We start from the raw sequence: 15,985 nt of genomic DNA, 5'->3' as shown, positions 1-15,985 counted from the left end.
TGCTGGAGTGGGCTTCCAAAGCACTCATTTGACACCGTGAACCGCCTGTAAGCAGTGGGGAACAGTCTGTAGTCTAAAGAGTGAACCCCTGCCTTTTGCTGACGTCACTTTTTCGTTGTTGCCAGTTGAGACTTTCGCTTTAAGAAACTTGGTGAGGTCTAAAACTCTAAATACAATATCTCTGAAAAAAAAAATATTTTGGCCCAATATTTGATTTATTATTTCAGCGATGTTTCTTAGTGTGTTTTTCAAGTTTCAGAAGTTTCAGAAGAAAGTGCCTCAGTATTGCTTTAAGGTCCATACTTATGGAAAAAATGCCTAAGAGTCACACAGTTCCACAAAGCGCACCAACGAAAAATTGGGAAAAAAAAATTCATTTTATACACCAGAAAAGACAATACTGTGTTTCCTATTGACTGATTCCGGCGTATACATATTGTTACTGCCTGGTGCGCAGGCCATCCCTCTCCCTCCCCAGCTGCAGCTGGTCTCCTTCCCCTCGGACGAGAGGGGCCCCTTCTGGGCGTCCCAGCCGGGGTCCCTGCTGGTGGCCCCCCAGGAAGGGCTGGTCCCCTCCCGGAATCCCACGCCCCCCCGGCCGTCTCCCCAGCCGCAGCAGCAGCAGCAGCAACAGCAACAGCAACAGCAACAGCAACAGCAACAGCAACAGCAGCAGCAGCAACAGCAACAGCAGCAGCAGCAGCAGCAGCAGCAGCAACAGCAACAGCGGCAACAGCAACAGCAGCAACAGCAACAGCAACAGCAGCAACTTCATCAGCAGCACCAGTTACAGGACGGGGCTGCACCTCCTCCGCTTCTTCAGCAGCTACTGGAGCCCAGCAAGTCCTGGCAGGCCCTGCCCACAACCGTGATTGAACGTGCCCATGTGCAGGTGGGGAAACTCAATGCGTAAAAATAACTGAAGGGCTTCCCTAACGCGTAGCATTTACAGATCCTCGACGTCATAGCGTCTTGCGATCATGTTACATCATGACATTACAGTGCCGCGTGATGCCATAGTGCCACGCAACGTTATTACATCAAATCAGTTGCGGAACTGCCCATGGACGCTGCTTCCACCGGCAGTACACCCCCCCTTTCCCCTTGATGTACACCTGCCATGGTTGGCTGCGCCGCTGTTTCTTGGGAGGACGGCTGCTACGGTAGCTACAGTTACGCACGTTTCGGAGCATGGTGTCTAGAAGGTGCTTCACCATAGCGTCTTCGAAGGATGCAGCCTTGAAAAGCAGCCTCTAAATGGCGCTTCAGACGACGACTGGCTAAAGCCCCTCTATACTGAAAGTAGTGCCAAGACCTCTTTGCCTCGAGAATCTTTCGCTCTTGCCTCCTCTCTGCGAGTTTCTTCTTCTCTCGTTTTGACGCCGGTGCCTCCCAGGCTGTCTTTCCGCTGAGCGCCGCGACAGGTGACTGCTGGCAAACCCTCGCTAGACGGGGCTTTTCTGCAGTATTTTGACTCTCAGCTTTCGTGTTTTTGCTAGGATGTGAGTTGCCGTAGTCCCTGACATGTTAGCTACTGGTTATGTTTTTTCATTGCTTCAAGTATGTAGAGCGGGCGTGCGACTTTTGTTGAGGCTTCGGCTGTGTGGCTGCTTGGATCATTCAGTTCGAGATCGGATGCATTATTCGGCCTTATAAACATTTTTACGATAAAATTGAACTGTGAGACAGATCGCTCTAATCCTATTTCTTTTCGGCAGACGGGGTGCCAATGTGACAAGTGCGCACACGTTTCTGTTACGAATGCGAAGCCGCGATCTGTATGCTGTGTACGGAGCAAAGCACACTGTAGTTTCTGTGTCCCCGACTCGCTCGCTTCCAAAACAGTCGACAGCAAATATTATCACTGCTTGCGCCTTTTTATTTCTGCCTTTGCACGCCGAAGTGATGACGACAACGAGAATGATTGATTCCCAAACACGCGCAAAGGATTTATGTAGTTACGCCGCGTCTTGGCAGCAATTCGTACGGTGTTTCCAAAAGCACAACATGCGGCATACGCTCTGCCGATAAAAAAAGCTTCGATGGGCAGCCGGCAATGTAGTATGCATACGTATGCTCGCCGCCGGAGAATGCGAGGTCGCGACACGGTTGTGCACAAATGGCAGATGGAAGTGGCGAACTGAAACTGGACGGCCGCTCAGTGGAAAGGAGAACTTTGAAGAGGACGAGGAGGATTTTTCTTGAGTGAGGGCGTGTTGGAAAATCAATCAATGACGGGAGTTCCACAACTGAGTTGGTCTAATATTGTTGGTGCCATGTGACATCAATATGTCACGTGATGTCACATGATGTCACGGTGTCATGTGATTGCATCATATGACACCTTGACATCACGATGTCTTGTGACATGGGGAGTATAGATTAGTCGGAGAATCGATGCTCGACCTCGTTATAGTGTGGTCATGACAGGAAACTTCGACTAAAGAATTAGCTGTAGGCACTGCAGGGTGAAGAATGTAATCCTTGTTCACAGCCACAAACTGACACTCGGCTTGTGAGAAGACCCGTGACATTGATTGCTCCGTCCTGCGCTTGCATTGCACTGCTCAAGTTACTGCGGCATGGGCATGCGGGCTGCAGAAGCAGTGCAGGGCAGAGGATGAACGTCGTGGGCACTCTTCACTGGCCGAGTTTTAGCTTGAAGTCGTTTTCAAGGATGAGATTTCTCGCCCCATAATGCTCGCTATGAATCTTTTAATAGAACGTTTGATTCACGGTTGGGCCATGATGAGGTCGAGCGTCACAATTCTTCAACTACACTATGATCCAAGGAATGAAAATTTAAAAAGTTGATAAAAACTTTTTTAGGTAATTACGTAGCTAACTAATTAACCAACTTTGCCTCTTTTCTACTTGCCCTCGGAGACCCGAACCTATCCCAAGGGCTTTAAAAAACCTCGTAAAAGTTCCCCTTAAAAAAAAGAAAAAAAAAAAAAAAGTAATTTTAGTAAAAAAAAAAAAAAAAAAAAAACTATATTTTGAATTAGCCTGAATAGGATTAGCTCTGATGTGGCATCAGGCCATATGCCGAGCTAGCCTGAATGAGAGATTAGAAAAGTAAAAGATTAGCCCAGACGTAGCATTATCCCATATGTCAAAATAACCTGGCTGAGGGATTTGCCTGAATAGAATTAGCCCAGGTGTGGCATTTGCTGTGCCTATGTACTGAATTAGTCTGAATGGAATTAGCCCAGACTGGCATTAGCCTATATGCTCAATTAGCCCGAATGGACGATTAGCCAGAACAAGATTAGCCCAAACGAGCAATTAGCCCGAACGTGGGATTGAAGCAAAAGTGTGGGGGAGGCCTGTGCCCAGGCTCAGAGAGAGTTCCGTGCCTGCAGGTGACTTACTCGACGGATTCTCTGAGCAACCTGGGCGATCTCTCGCCCGGAGGCATGGAGGTGGAGGCGGCCCTGGAGGCCACCCTCTCGGAGTGCACCCTCTGCCGCCGCAAGTTCCGGGGGTTGGCCGAACTCGAGGCCCACGTGCGGTTGCACCACAGCCACGGCATGGCCGAGAGTGGCACTGTCTTCCAGGAGGTGGGACTCTCTGGCTTTCCTTGCTCGAATCGGCTCTGTGCATTGCAACTCGGGCTCTCATTAATTGAGTGGAGCTCTTTAGCTTTACACTCCTCCATGTGTTCTTCTCTGCACTTTACACTTCTCATGAGCCTTGTGATGCAAAATGAAGAGCCTGAGGAATAGAGCACCTGGTATATTACCCCTTTATACTTGTCTACACTTTCTTGACACCTTATCTACGCCCTGTCTACAACCCCCTCTACTCTTCTTTTACACTCCTCATTTCTCCTCACACTTCTCTAGACTTTCTCTACACTTTTTTTTTACACTTCTCTACACTTTTTTTTACACCTTTTCCATACTTTACATCTCCCTACACTTTCTCTACACGTTCTCTAGACTTTAAGCTTCTCTACACTTCTCTTTACACTTTTCTACACTCCTCTACACATTCTCTAAACTCTACACTTTCTGTACACCTCCGCACTCCTCTACACCTTCTCCACAAAGTGGGTTCCCGATATTGAAGGGGTCATTCTTCAAAGCTACTATAAAAAGTGCTGTCACCTTCAGCAGCCATGGCATGGAAGCAGCTTGAGATAGTGGTACAGTACAACGCGGTTGTGGGTCCAACCGACACGCTGAAAAGTTGGAGGTACTTCTCTCTGCTGAGAGTTCCATGTTTTTTGTACTCTACTTTTCTACAGCTATCAATCTTTTCTTTTATGTCTTGAAGTTACATAGAGGGAAGATGTCAGTGCACCTTGAAATGAAGGCAGATAAACTGGAAAGTTCCAAAAATGTGTCAAAATTTCTGTTTAGTTTGGACAAAGAAGACAGTACCTTTGCATAGCTTGCACGTGACTTATTGTACCATGTTGGAGGTCATTTCAACTTGTTCTTGCCACGAAGAACAAATATGGTGGCGTGAAATGCATAGCGTGCCCAGCTGCAAGGCCACGCTGATGTCACATCAATGCAAGCTACGTGTGCTGCGCGAATATTAGAATTTTCAAGTAGTTGTTTCAAATAATACGCTATTTGATATTTGCTTCGAGACAAACTGCAATATTTTTATTTTTCGGAGTGTTGATCAGAGTGGGCTGGACCCATTGAGCACGCTTCTCAATGAGCAAGGGAGCACTGCAGAGAAGCAACACCTGCGGAGCTCGCTGTGCTTGCAGAGCACCGATGCAGTGCACTACGATCATCATTTCTAAAAGTACAAATACAGTAATTCATTGTTATAACGAAGTCAACGGGACGGCAAAAAAATTTTATATAAGCGGTAATTTGATAAAAGCGACAGTGCGAAAAAAAGTGCCAGCAGCCTTGAAGGTGGATGGGGAAACTATGGTACACTCTGACCATATATTTAATCAAACAAACCTTGGTTATGAATAGGGTGTGCATTTTCCGGTTTTAACCGAAAAACACCGATAAACATCCGTCGGTGACGAAAATATAAAATCGGTTAAAACCGAAAAACACCGGTGGTTGGACATGTTCGCCCTGGTTAAAACCGAAAAACACCGGTTGTTGCTAGTTTGCGACCTAGCGAAACCCTTTCCCCGTAGAGGTTCGTCAAACGTGTTATCTCGTGGATCCTGCATTCTTCCAGTGTTTATACATGGCTTGCAGGTGGCGTCAGTCCGCCCTCCTTTCTGGGGGTCAAAAGCGTCTAGTGAACGCAGTGGAAGCTAAGCTCTCATACGCCTTTCCCCCATTGTGTCTCCGATAGCCCCCTTTTGGGGAAAAATTAACGCAGTGGAGGGTAGGCTCTCACGTGCCTTTTCCTCATTGTGTCTGGCCAAGTGATGTCGGTGCAAGCCATGTATTCAGAGGTTGCTGTGGTTCCTGGAAGACAATGCCAAGGTCCGTGTCATACAAGAGCGTGCGTTTTCATAATTGCGGGTTGCGAACCGCAAGGAACGTGCTGCCATGACGGCAGCACGTTCCTTGCGTGTAGATGCAAGCATGAAAGTATGCTTGCATCTACTATAATAACCAAGTGTGAGAAATAGTGGCTTCCTAGAGAAGAAGTATATGAACTATGTGAATAAAATTGGAACTCCCTGTCTGTGATCAATCGCTTTGTTTTTTCACCGATAATCACCGATTTTAGCCTCGTCGTGAGACGTTCCACCGAAATACACCGGTGTTTTGAAAATAAATAAACACCGAAAAACATCCGCCGATTTTTCTCACAAATAAACACCGGAAAGTACACACCCTAGTTATGAACAACTCGCAAAAGCTTTATCGAGTAAAAAAATAATTAAGTGGAGTTTTCCAATGATTTCATCCGGGCATCAGTTCTCGACCTCCTCCAGGCATTGCAAGAACACAGTCACCGCCGCTGCACTCCACTTTGTTTCGAAGCAGCCATAGAATGTTTCGCGTCCCTGCAGTCGTCGGCGTTTCCCCGAGGTGCCTCTCCGACATCGCTTTGTGTTTACCTTGGCTGCACGCAAGGTCTACCATCGCAACATCTGTGGCAGGAGCAACGACGGGAACGTCTGCATCGACAAGCACAAACAAATCAAAGTTATCCTCGGTGGCTCTGCCAACATGTTTTCACAGACGTGTATCGAGATCGTTGCAGCTCTGAGAATCGCGCGCCAGCTCGATTCTCAGAGCTTGCGAGAGATTCTCAGATGCTTGCGAGAGAAAATCCGACGGTCTCAAAGCAGTTGACGATCTTTCATCTTTCACTCGCAGGTGCGCATTCTCTTGCATGAGAAACTTCTCGAACCCGTCCAATACCTTGCTTGTAGTGCAAAAGGGTGGGCAGTGTCGAACAGTCGATGCCGAAATGTCGAATTCTTTGGCGCTTTTGAACTTGGGCCAGCCACTTTTCTCAACCTCGAAGATCTAAGCGCCTTGCGGTAGACACTGTCAATCTCCCATACGACGCACCAGTGCATGTAGTACGCCACAGGCGCTTGCGTCGGGGGAAGTTGAAAGGATGATCTCTTCCGGGCTCCATAGCTCCCTTCACCCGATTGTGACAAAAGTCGGGCAGCGTCTGCCGCTGGCGTCGTGAGTAGCGTCTGAACGTGAACGCTGTTCCCTATGCGCCACTGCTCCCTGCCTACGTCGGAAGCGGAGCTCTGCCCTCCGTCACCTGTTTACTCCGTTTTCTTGTTTGCTGTTTTCCCAGTTTGCCGTGTTTTTTTGATGGAGAAGGGGGAGGAAACGCGAGGGTCACTGTGCGCCCCTGTGTAGTTTCGCGTGCTGTCGGCACCACAGCCTTCGTAATAAGCGTGGTTGCCTGCCGATACACTTACAAGAATCTGGTTAAGAATACGTGCATTTCTGTCGGGACTACGTTGAACTTTGATAGGAGCAATAATTTGAAAAGAGTGATTTCGTTATAATGAGGAACTTCTGTATTGCAGTTGTGCGTGCTCAGAATGAAAGCACGCCTTTAAAGTGGGATGGCGCATGCAGTTGTCTGGCGCTCCTTAAAAAAAACAAGAACTTGGTGAATGATGATATCTAGGCTACATTTAAATTTTCCAAATTAAACTGGCTATTATACAAGTGTATATGTTAGGCAGAGGTGTCCTGACAACCTGCATTCATAATTCATAATTCTCTTTTTTTTTTCTTTTATCATATTCTAGATTTAAGAAAAATGAATAGGAATAGCTGGGCATATCTAGGTTTAATATTAATGTAGGCATTTGGCTTTCTGAAGCTACACTCAATAAACATACAGCCTGCCCACGAATCCAGATGAAGCCTTTAAAGTGACCGTATAAATCAGCTCGGTAACGTATCGTGCTACAATTTACCACAGAGCCGCCCGAAGGTGGTGGAAGCGTCGCATGAAAATTTCAAAGAACAAACTTACCCGAGTGAAAAGTAAAAAAACAACTGACTTTTCCTGCCTGGGGCGCCCGTCTGCTATCCTCGCACCCTCTGACTGTTGCGACAGCTGACAATGGTGGCAGTGGCCCTGGCTCAAGCCTACTGCCTGGTCACGCAAAAAGCAGATGACATGTAGCTGAGATTGTTCGACAAATAATCGGTTTTATGAATTTTCTGTTTAGTTAACGTGTTTTATTGAGGTGAACATCTTAGGAAGAAACAGTGGCAAAAAAAAATATGGACAATAGTAAAGAAACATGCACGACAGCATGGCACTGTCCTGTCGCGTATGTTTCTTTACTATTGTCCAAGTGTTTTTTGCTGCTTTTTCTTCTTAAGGTGTTCACCTAAAATCAACTAGCCCAACACTTCACATTGTTTTGAAGCGGTGAAGACGAAGCTCACCGACCACTTCATCCACCCGGTCAACGAAGTCTACGAAAGCAAGCGCTTTCACCGTCGCGTCCAGGCTGAAGGCAAGTCAGTAGAGTACTTTTACACCGCACTACGTACGCTCGTCACAAAGTGCGTTTGCGCCTCCGCGAAAGTCGAAGAACGCCTCGTCCGCGATAGATTCGTCGTCGGTTTTCTGGACTCTAAGCTGGTAGACAAGCTATGTCGCATGCCAAGGCTCGCGCTCGAAGACGCGAGACTTCAGGCCCGTATTCACGAAGACGCCGTGAAGGCCCGTTCTGAAGTTTTCCAGAAGGAACCAAATCCTGGCATTGTGGTCTCCGAAGCAAAAGTCTGAAAACGTGTTCCGAAGTCACAACGGCGTTCCGACTCGGCGGGGGAGGGCGCAGCAAGGACTTCCAAGCCTTGCACTAGCAACGGACGCTGCAGGTTCTGCGGCAGGGCATCTCACCCCTGCTCCGACTGTCCTGCAAAAGAGGCAAGATGCGGGTGGTGCAAGAAAGTTGGACACTTCGAAACCGTCTGCGAGAAAAAAAGCCATGGCATCTGTTGAGCTGCACACAGTTGCGGCAGGCACCCGTACCAGAGCCAAGTTCGCAACTGTGGCTGTCAACGGACACAACGTGAACTTCAAAGTGGACTCTGGAGCGGAGGTGACCGTGGTGTCGAGTTCATTCCCTGGAGTACCGCAAAAAGCTTCGTGCACCAGGTGAGCTCACGGGCCCCGGAAATCACCCCCTAAAAGTACTGGGCACGTTTCCCGCAACGCTGCAATTGAGGGGCAAGTCGACCGGACAGGACATTTACGTCATGCCATCACAACACCCCCCTTTTCTCGGCTTCCCAGCAATACAAGCGCTGGGAGTCATTCAGTTTGTCGACAATGCGGCGACACCAGCGGTGCTGCGGAGAGACAGGCTTTTCGACGGTCTGGGGGAGCTAAAGAGGAGGAGTACGTCATCCGGCTTCGACCTGGCTTCAAGCCCTTTGCTCTAAGCGTGCCGAGGAGGGTCCCGATCTCGCTGCACGACGTTGTTGGTGGTGAGCTCAAGAAGCTAGAGTCTGAAGGAGTCATCCGCAAGGTTGACCGCCCCACAGACTGGTGCACGGGCATGGTCGTCGTTCCGAAGAAAGGAGGAGGCTACCGCATCTGCGTAAACCTCACGCGCCTCAACAAAGTCGTACTGAGGGAGCGTCACATTTTACCTTCGGTTGAGAACATCCTCAGACGTCCCAGGCAAGCGAAGGTTTTCTCGAAGCTGGACGCCACTGCAAGCTTCCACCAAGTGAGGCTTTCCGAAGAAAGTCGGGAGCTGGCGACGTTCATAACCCCGATGGGAAGGTTCTGTTTCCGCAGGCTGCCTTTTGGCTGGGGACCAAGCAAGCAAGCTGCCTTTCAGAAGCTAAAGAACATGCTTAGCTCTCATATCTGCTTGGCCAAGTACGACCCGTCCTACCTAACAGTAGTTTCAGCTAATGCAAGCTCTTACGGACTCGGGGCTGTCATGCTTCAAGATCAGCCTTCTGACGAGAGATGGCAGTGGCCTACGTATCAAGGGCTCTCACAACCGCTGAAGCTCGCTACAGCCAGACCGAAAAAGAAGCCCTGGCTGTAACGTGGGCGGTCGAGCGCCTCGATCAGTTTTTGAGAGGCATCGACTTCCAAGTCGAAACGGATCATCGCCCCCTCGTCACGCTCTTGGGATCTGCGGAGTTGGATCTGATGCCATCTTGAATTCAGCGACTATGCATCCGCCTCATGCGCTACCAGTTCACCGTTCTTTATGTCCCCGGCAAACTTTTAGCTACGGCAAACACCCTGTCAAGGGCCCCGGTGCAGGAACTGGATCGGTACTGCCAACGTCGGGTGGACTCCATAAAACTCCTCGTTGGCGAAGTGGTTTCAGCAGCCGCTGATTTCGTGTCATCCCACCTGGAAGCCCTACGAAAGCACCAAGCGGAAGACTGCATCTGCTCGGGCTTGCAATGCTTCTGTAAAAAGGGATGGCCAGAACATGTGTCCAGAGTTCCTGTTCATCTACGAGAGTACTGGAAGGAACGTGGGAACATCAACGTGTGCGATGGCTTATTACTCAAAGACCGCCGCATCTTCATTCCGCGCTTGCTGCGACACGAGATACTGCAGCTGATACATGAAGGTCATAGGGCATCGGACGCTGCGAGGCAAGAGCAAGGGACGCAGTTTGGTGGCCTACTCTAAACAGCGAAATAGAGCAACTTGTGACAGCCTGCGAGCGGTGCGCCCAAACAAGAGTACAGCGCTCCGAGCCACTCATCAGCACACCGACTCGCAGTCGTCCGTGGCAGAGGGTCGGTGCGGATCTGTTCAAGCTCGAGTGGAGACAGTACGTGCTCGTCGTGGACTATTATTCCCGCTTCCCAGAGGTCATCAGCTTGACGTCGACGACTTCAACGTCCGTTGTCGCAGCAGTCAAGAGCACATTCGCCCGGTTTAGGATCTCCGACGTGCTGGTATCGGACAATGGGCCGCAGTTCTCTTCAAGAGAGTTCGCCGAGTTCGCCCAGAGCTACAGTTTCCACCATGTCACGAGCAGCCCACGCTACCCGCAGGCGAATGGGGAAGCGGAGCGTATGGTGCGGACCCTGAAAGAGTTGTTCTACAAGTCAAGGGACCCGCACATGGCCCTCCTGGTGTATCGAGACACCCCTGGAGTGACCGGCTACAGCCCGTCCCAACTGCTAATGGGCAGACGGTTGCAGACAAAGGTACCGGAGATGCCAGAGACGTTGCAGCTGGGGTGGCCATCACGACGGGACTTCAAAAGAAAAGACGGGGAGGCCCGAAGACGCCAGCGAAAGGACTTCAATCGCCGTCACGCCGCTCATTAACTTTGCCCACTGTTTGTAGGAGAGGACGTGTGGGTACAAGACGTGCGGTGCCGAGCAACAGTCCTCAGTCCAGCGAAGCGGCCGCGCTCCTACGTAGTCGAGACCGGGACAGGAGTCCTGCTACGCAACCGCCGGCACCTGGTACCATTCGATGCGTCTCCGGCGGTCTCCGACGCTTCGGATCCCGGCAGTTTGACCGATGAGATTACTGCTACGGCTCCAGCCAGTCCGGCGGTCTCAACGGCAAGAGCAAGTTTGGGTGCAGGGAGCCAACAACAGCCGACCGCAGTTGAGCCTGCACCAACAGCAGCGCCGACGAACTTGACAAACTCCCCTTCAACATCAACGTCGACGGACAATACGCCGATAAGATTGACTCGGTCGGGCCGCCAAGTTAGGCGACCCATACGTTTGGACTTGTAAAACTTAGAAGGGGGGATGTAGTGATGACACGACAGTTCTCACTTGCGTGCCCCGCAGCAACGCGTCCATGCTAGTGCGCATGCTCGGGGTTATCTTCAGTTCGAGAGAAGTGATAATGAAATTCTTGGGTTCCGGGCTCCGGTGTGGCTGGTCGCTCCTTCCCCGCGAGACACTTCACTCTCAATTGAGTTGAGAGCGAAGCTGAGACAACTCCACTCTCAGTTGAGAGTGGAGTTGAGAGTGAAGCGCCTGTCCTGGTCGTTTGTGTTTTTTTATTGTCCTCATTTGTTTGCGCTTTTTAACCTTTTATTCAGTAATGGACCAACTAGCCCAAACCCCAGTTTTAATATAATGATCAGTTTCCAGAGTTGATAGACTACAAACAATCAGTTTGTAGTTCCAATACAACGATAATTAGTTATAACGATTGAAATTTCTGAGTTTCTTGTTACCGTTATAAGGAGATTGCTCTGTAGTTTTGTTGTGGCCGTTTGGTTGCACGCCACTTGCAACGCCACCCACTAGCTGTGACGACGATGGCCACTTTTCTGACGATCGCAGGACATAAAAAGCGAACCGGTGCCGTGCCAGCCGCTGCGGGCGGAGCCACCCCGATGCGCCACTGCGAATCCGAGGGTGCCCACCCTGTCGGAGGAAGAGGAAGAGGAGGAAATGATGGCGAACCAGCCGAGGGCGCCACTGCCGCCGCTGAGTGCCTGGTCGGCCGCGCGCGTCCTTCGTCCGAGCGTTGGCAGCGAGCGGCGGCGGCACTCTGATTCGGATCACTTGGCGTTTGAGAGGGGCAGCGGCGGACTGTTGGCAGACCTGCTGCTGGGTCCGCGGCGGACGGCGCGCGTCGGCTCAGATCCGGGGTTGGAACCACTGCCGTCCTTTGCACACTTGCAGGTGAGGCAATGTTTTTTGTAGACGCGGAGGTTCGGGGGATGGATGGAAAGGCAGGAAAGACATCTTTGCTCCTCCGTGTTCTGTCCTTGCAACTATACGTAAGTTTGCATCGCATCGGCACTTTTTTGTCTTCCTTTTTCGCGGGCAGAGACGAGCACTACGGTTGATGTCAACCATTTTGTGTTATGATGTTGTCGAGGCTAGCCTAGTTTCTGCAGCGTTGTCAAAGCTGCTTGTGTGAGTGCAGGCAAATGAAATGCAAGACAAGGCCACGTGCTCGAGTAGCGTGCAGTGCGGGGCAGCAGCACTGTAAACAGGGACGTCGGAAGTGTTTGGGAGGTAGGGGGCGACAGGAGGTTGAGGGTGATTTTCCTCCCCTTCTCCTGGATTGTTTAATGGGAAAATCTAAAACGTCTAACGGGTGACTGACCCCCCCCTCCTCTGCCTTGTTCTGGTGCCACTGACTGGGGAAACTAAGCCTGCTTTGACAAGAGAAGACAAAAGAATTAATGCCAAGTTTAAGTTCCATTGCCCGAGTTGTTTAGGACAAGTGCATTCCACCATCTGGTAGTTGCGATGGCAGCCTTTTAGTTATAAGATGAATGCTACAAAAATTGGCTACTCCTTGTTTGTGCAACTGTGTCATGCCCCACATATGTACTTCACAGCATTCAAAATACTGATTGCGTTGACTATAAACGTTAAATCCTACACACAGACAAAAAAAAAAAGGTGAGGGTTTTGCTTGAAGAAACGCAGAGGTGGCCTCGTCACACTTAAACCGCAGCATCGGGAGCACCTAGGGTTTCGAGTTCTGAGCTTGCCGTACCTTGGAAAGCAATCATCAAGTTTGAGTCTGTGCTCACAGGGATCGTTAGGATCGAGGCTGTGCCGACAGGGACCGACATATACCATTCGTTGGGGCCGGGGTTGCTTGCAGGGTTTGGTAACGTCTGGCCGGAGCTCCCTAGTACCCTCGCCGCCCGACGCCATCCCGTACGAAGATCCGCAAGAGGATGACCCATTCTCGGGTCTCGACGAAACGTTCGAAGAGAAATCGCAGCCGCAGCATGAATCATGCACTTTCGTCGAAAGCCCCTCGCCACCGAACGAGCTTCAAATTGTCGAGCAAGACGACGACGTAATCATGGTACCTGCGTCGCCACCCGTCGACAGTTCCTCACCGCCGCCTTCGCCGAGCGGCCAGCAAGGCATCGACGACAGTCCACCCAGGAGTATGCACGATCCGTCGGAAGATGCGATCGCGACGGAGGCGCCCGTCTGCAAGGCGCCGGACTTTGATGACGACGACGTTTTCCTGAGCCCGATTCCCACGAGTCCGCTGCGGAGCCGGCGGAAGCATCGGCCCGAGGTAGGGTGGCGATGTGCCATAGTTATGTCTTTGACTGTGTCCATGTCGGAATGTTGGATTGCTTTCTCGAGTTTATGCAGCAACGGGTCTCTAGGAAGATGGTAACATGTGAGAGGAACACTTTCAAGAAATTTGTTCTTTATAAAAAGTTGTGGACAGGTTCAGTTTAGAAATAGGGAAATGAAAATTAAGTTTTGTGACGTTTCTGGGAAACGTGTGAGCATTTAACGATGGGTATGAGGTGACCGGCCAATCAGCTGCATGCTTGCAGCATGGTGACTTCGAAAGCCACTTGTTTCCTGTCGAACTGCCCTCGAGGAAAGGGAAAGAAAAGATTGCACGAGTCGAGGGAAGGGGTCAAAAAATTCTGGACGCGGGGACATTTTTGCCACATTTTGGTCCCGTGGTAGTTGTGTGCCGTTGCCACCGTGCCGCGTCCTTTCTTGACAGAATGCTGGCTTTTTATTGAAAAAAAACTATGCCGTATTATATGCTTCTTGCTGAAACTTGTGCTTTGATTCTTGAACAGTGTACACCGTAAGTGATACACATCTTGACGGACAACAGGGGTGATGTCGGCTCGCTTAATGTGGAAGTGACCTCACATGCGTCACCTAACCTGGCATCATATGACATGACGGCGTTGTGTCACGTGGTCACATTACTTGGTGTGACATGATCTCACACTGTCACAAGACAGTATCGCATTATGCCACAGTGTACATTATGTATCAGTGTCAAATTATATCAGTGTCACATGATGTCACATGGAACTCCACAACAAAATAAAAAAAACATGATTAAAAAAATTAAGTAAGGTAAATCAAATTTATTTTATTTAAATGACTGTAGCTACGAAATAATGCTTCTTAATGACTAGACGTATTTTTAAACATGAGATATTGATCGGTCAATTCATCCAATCACTGAAAACATTGCAGAGGAATGAACTACAGTAAATTGGTACAGTTTAATTAACAACTTATTGAGTAAACCCCACTATAGTAGGACAAAAACAGCTTGAAATCTTAGTTAGGGAAAAAGCTTTATTGCCTTCTTTTTGCGTTCTTATTTTCTTGCAGTAGGACATCAATACAGCGGAGCTGTCGAAGGCTAGTTTCTCCATTTTCGTGTCCGTCACCAAATAAATGTTAACACAAAGCTCTGGACAGCTATTGCCATCTATAAGTGACGGTGGCAGCCAGACAGCCATCTTGCCGATTGTCTGGTTGTCACTGTTGCTCATAGATGGCAGCAACCTTTCCAGCCTTTCGACTCTGGTTCTGAGCAGAGTGTAAAGGCTAAATTTTTCTAGAAGTCGTCCCTGAGGTCGTCTTAGACAAATTCCTTGAGGTCATCCTAGACGCCGTCCTTGAGGTTGTCCTTGAGGTCGTCCGAGTAGTTGTTCTAGAGGTCATCCTAGAAGTCCTTCTTGAGATCGTCCTCGAGGTTGTCCTAGAGGTTGTCCTAAGTGTTGTCCCAGCCCTAGTAACGGCATTTAACGTCTTCCACTGACCTCTTGTGCAGCCCCTGTACATACCCCCGCACGTGAACGCCATCGGGTTCCCGAGCCGGCTGCGCTCCCCGCGCCTGTGGGACCCCTGCGCCGAGGCAGGCCACAAGAGCGCCGTGGGGGGCACCGGTGCGTCGCCCCCGCCCTACACCCCTCCGCCCATGCTGAGCCCCCTCCGGTCGGGCTCAGGGCTCTTCTGGCACGTGTACCCGGGGCCCCGATCGGCGGGACCTGCCACCCCCCACACTGGGACGCCCAGAGGTGGGTGCGCACCTTGTAAACGCGAAACATTCTTTGGCTATAGTCCGCTGCAAGTCAAGAAGGTAAAGTGAGGGAAAGGAAGGCTGGGGGAGGAGGAAGCAGACGAAACACCAAAGAGGGGAGGAGGTTTCCCCCTCTCTTCTCCAGCGTTCCGTCTGCTTCTCCTTAGCCTTTCTTTCCCTCGTCCTACCTTCTTGAGTTGCAACAGGCTATAGGCGTTTGGCATTTTGTGAAGCCCGGACAAAAGCGTGGCCGCAAGCCTCGACAATGACTGGTTGACGGATGGGAGAGGAGGAGTGAGGTGTTCGACGCTGAGGGGTGGGCAAGGAGTGAGGTAGGCGAGGAGGAGCTCGACTACCTGTGTACACTGAGGGAGAGGAGCTCGAGAGTTTGAAAGACTCTGAAAGATCGCCAGGTTTATCGGCCCGATTCGCGGTAGTATCGCTCTATTCGAGGAACAACTATAAAGTGTACACGCGGCAAGCGTTAAACTCTCATGAAGAGCGTTGTGAACGTAGGCGTCTGGCAACTCGGAGTACCGCTAAACGTTAGTGGTGCTGAAACGTTTCCTGTATGCAACAGAATGGCTAGCAATTTGCCATAAATTTTACTAAAATAGATTTATCTCGATCCTGCGGATAGAGTCGGCATGCACAAAATCTGTTTTCGCGGCAGTCTTTAGCGCTTGCGATGGACGTTGCGGTCTTTTTTTTAGATTTTTCTCTGGTTATTTTATTCTAAACTCTGTCCTTTCTTATGTGAGGGGTGCCCCCTCGAACTTCTCGTCTCTTCCCGTAAATTTTT

The 15,985-nt window shown here is 50.0% G+C and overlaps 1 protein-coding gene across 1 annotated transcript in view; it reads left to right on the top strand.

The window, feature by feature from the left end:
- The window catches only part of LOC120838740 (transcriptional-regulating factor 1), a 41,322-nt gene that overhangs the window by 13,217 nt on the left and 12,120 nt on the right, over window positions 1–15,985 (top strand). Inside the window, exons 5-9 of the mRNA XM_040208782.3 lie at window positions 458–892; window positions 3,366–3,563; window positions 11,691–12,035; window positions 12,976–13,407; window positions 14,935–15,181. Of these exons, the coding sequence (XP_040064716.1) occupies window positions 458–892; window positions 3,366–3,563; window positions 11,691–12,035; window positions 12,976–13,407; window positions 14,935–15,181 (1,657 nt within the window). The remainder of the gene's footprint in view (window positions 1–457; window positions 893–3,365; window positions 3,564–11,690; window positions 12,036–12,975; window positions 13,408–14,934; window positions 15,182–15,985) is intronic.

Source organism: Ixodes scapularis, unplaced genomic scaffold (genome assembly GCF_016920785.2).
Source record: "Ixodes scapularis isolate PalLabHiFi unplaced genomic scaffold, ASM1692078v2 PGA_scaffold4__175_contigs__length_147842914, whole genome shotgun sequence".
Taxonomy (NCBI): Eukaryota; Metazoa; Arthropoda; class Arachnida; order Ixodida; family Ixodidae; genus Ixodes; species Ixodes scapularis.
Note: the sequence above shows the minus strand (reverse complement) of the source record. Positions and strands in the feature narration are given on the sequence as shown.